The 1,378-nt window shown below is 50.2% G+C and overlaps 1 protein-coding gene across 1 annotated transcript in view; it reads right to left on the bottom strand.

Annotated features, from left to right (window-relative positions):
- LOC102194704 (tomoregulin-1-like) overlaps window positions 1–1,378 on the bottom strand; it is a 17,718-nt gene that overhangs the window by 6,871 nt on the left and 9,469 nt on the right. Inside the window, exons 3-4 of the mRNA XM_013915281.1 lie at window positions 464–573; window positions 4–78 (exon numbers count right to left, since the gene is read on the bottom strand). Of these exons, the coding sequence (XP_013770735.1) occupies window positions 4–78; window positions 464–573 (185 nt within the window). The remainder of the gene's footprint in view (window positions 1–3; window positions 79–463; window positions 574–1,378) is intronic.

The following is a 1,378-nucleotide window of genomic DNA, read 5'->3' as shown; positions in this document are numbered from 1 at the left end:
CGCCGCTCTCCTCAGGAAACACTCGTTCTGGTACGTGTCTCCGTTGGAGCCGCACACGGGGACGTACTTCTTATTGCACTGAAACACAAAGTAGCTTTATCACAGCACTCAGACACACACAGGACTCTGAGGGAGCCTGAAGGTAACACCTCATTCACGATGCAGGCAGGCTCGCTGCTGATTGGTCAGTGCGCTCCGGTCTAACCAAATTCAAAAATCTGTGCACAATGCCAAAGACAGCACAGTTAGCATGTGTAAACAATGTGCACCCTGCTGTGTGACCAGCTCACAATGATCACGTTTCAGAAGCTTTAATCACATCTGTAACAGCAGCTGTAACACACACATAAAAAGCTGTGATTGGTTTCATTCAGCAAGCATTTAATAGCACTGTGGAGACTACACCCGAGCACTGCAGCCTGTAGGGGGCGCCAAGGTGTAGAAGTGAGTGTGTGTAACTCACGTGGAACTGACAGACACACTTGATGTCGGCGCCATTCTCGCGGCAGGTTCCTCCAAAGCGACACGTCCCGGTGTCGCACACGCGCAGGTCGCTTTTCTTCTCTGACAAATCTGGAAAAAAACAAAGCGGCTCATTCTTACATCACAGCTACCGTCCAGCGATTTCAACTAAACAAAACTTTGCATGAAATAAAAGTGGTCAGTCTGCGGGATAAACCGAGTCCTGGTTCAGCTCTGAGCTCTGTCCTGCTGACAGGTCTGAGCTTCAGCTGATGCATGGCTGGTGTACAGAGGAGCTCACGGTCCACTCAGACCATCAGTGACGATGATGACTTAATCACCTACAGTGAACAGAATTCAAACAGGCTCAGGTGCTGCTACAGCTGATTGAACAGGTGCCACCAAAGGTCAGGCTGGTGTGAGTCCCCTCCCTCACTCTGTGTCTCTGCTGTGCTCACATGAAGGCTGACGATGCCAAAAATAAAAGGACGAGCGTCTGTCTGTGATGGGGCGTGTTTGTGAGCGCACACTTTAAACTCCGCACACAGCTGTAAAGCTTTAAACATGTTAGATTAAAGGTATCAGACTGAGCAGCACAGGATCCCTCCTCCACGCCCCCGTGCCCCCAACCACCACCAACCACCCCCACCAGCTGTGGAGATATTTCAGTTTGTGGCTAAAACACACACAGAGTGGGAAACTCTGATAAAACAATACAGCTCCACTGACAAACACACACACTATTATCCAGGGTAGTAATTTCCTGATGGCAGCTGATTGGTCGGCAGCCCGCAGGCTGGCCAATTAGAGCTTGTAATTACAGAGGCCGTGACCTCAGCTCCCCTGTAATTAGTAAATACCACAGTGTGCTGAGCCAGCCACATCAACCTGCTGACACACACACACACACACACAC

Source organism: Pundamilia nyererei, unplaced genomic scaffold (assembly GCF_000239375.1).
Source record: "Pundamilia nyererei isolate P.nyererei 1_Seehausen unplaced genomic scaffold, PunNye1.0 scaffold00281, whole genome shotgun sequence".
Classification (NCBI taxonomy): Eukaryota; Metazoa; Chordata; class Actinopteri; order Cichliformes; family Cichlidae; genus Pundamilia; species Pundamilia nyererei.
This window is presented reverse-complemented; position numbering and strand designations above follow the sequence as displayed.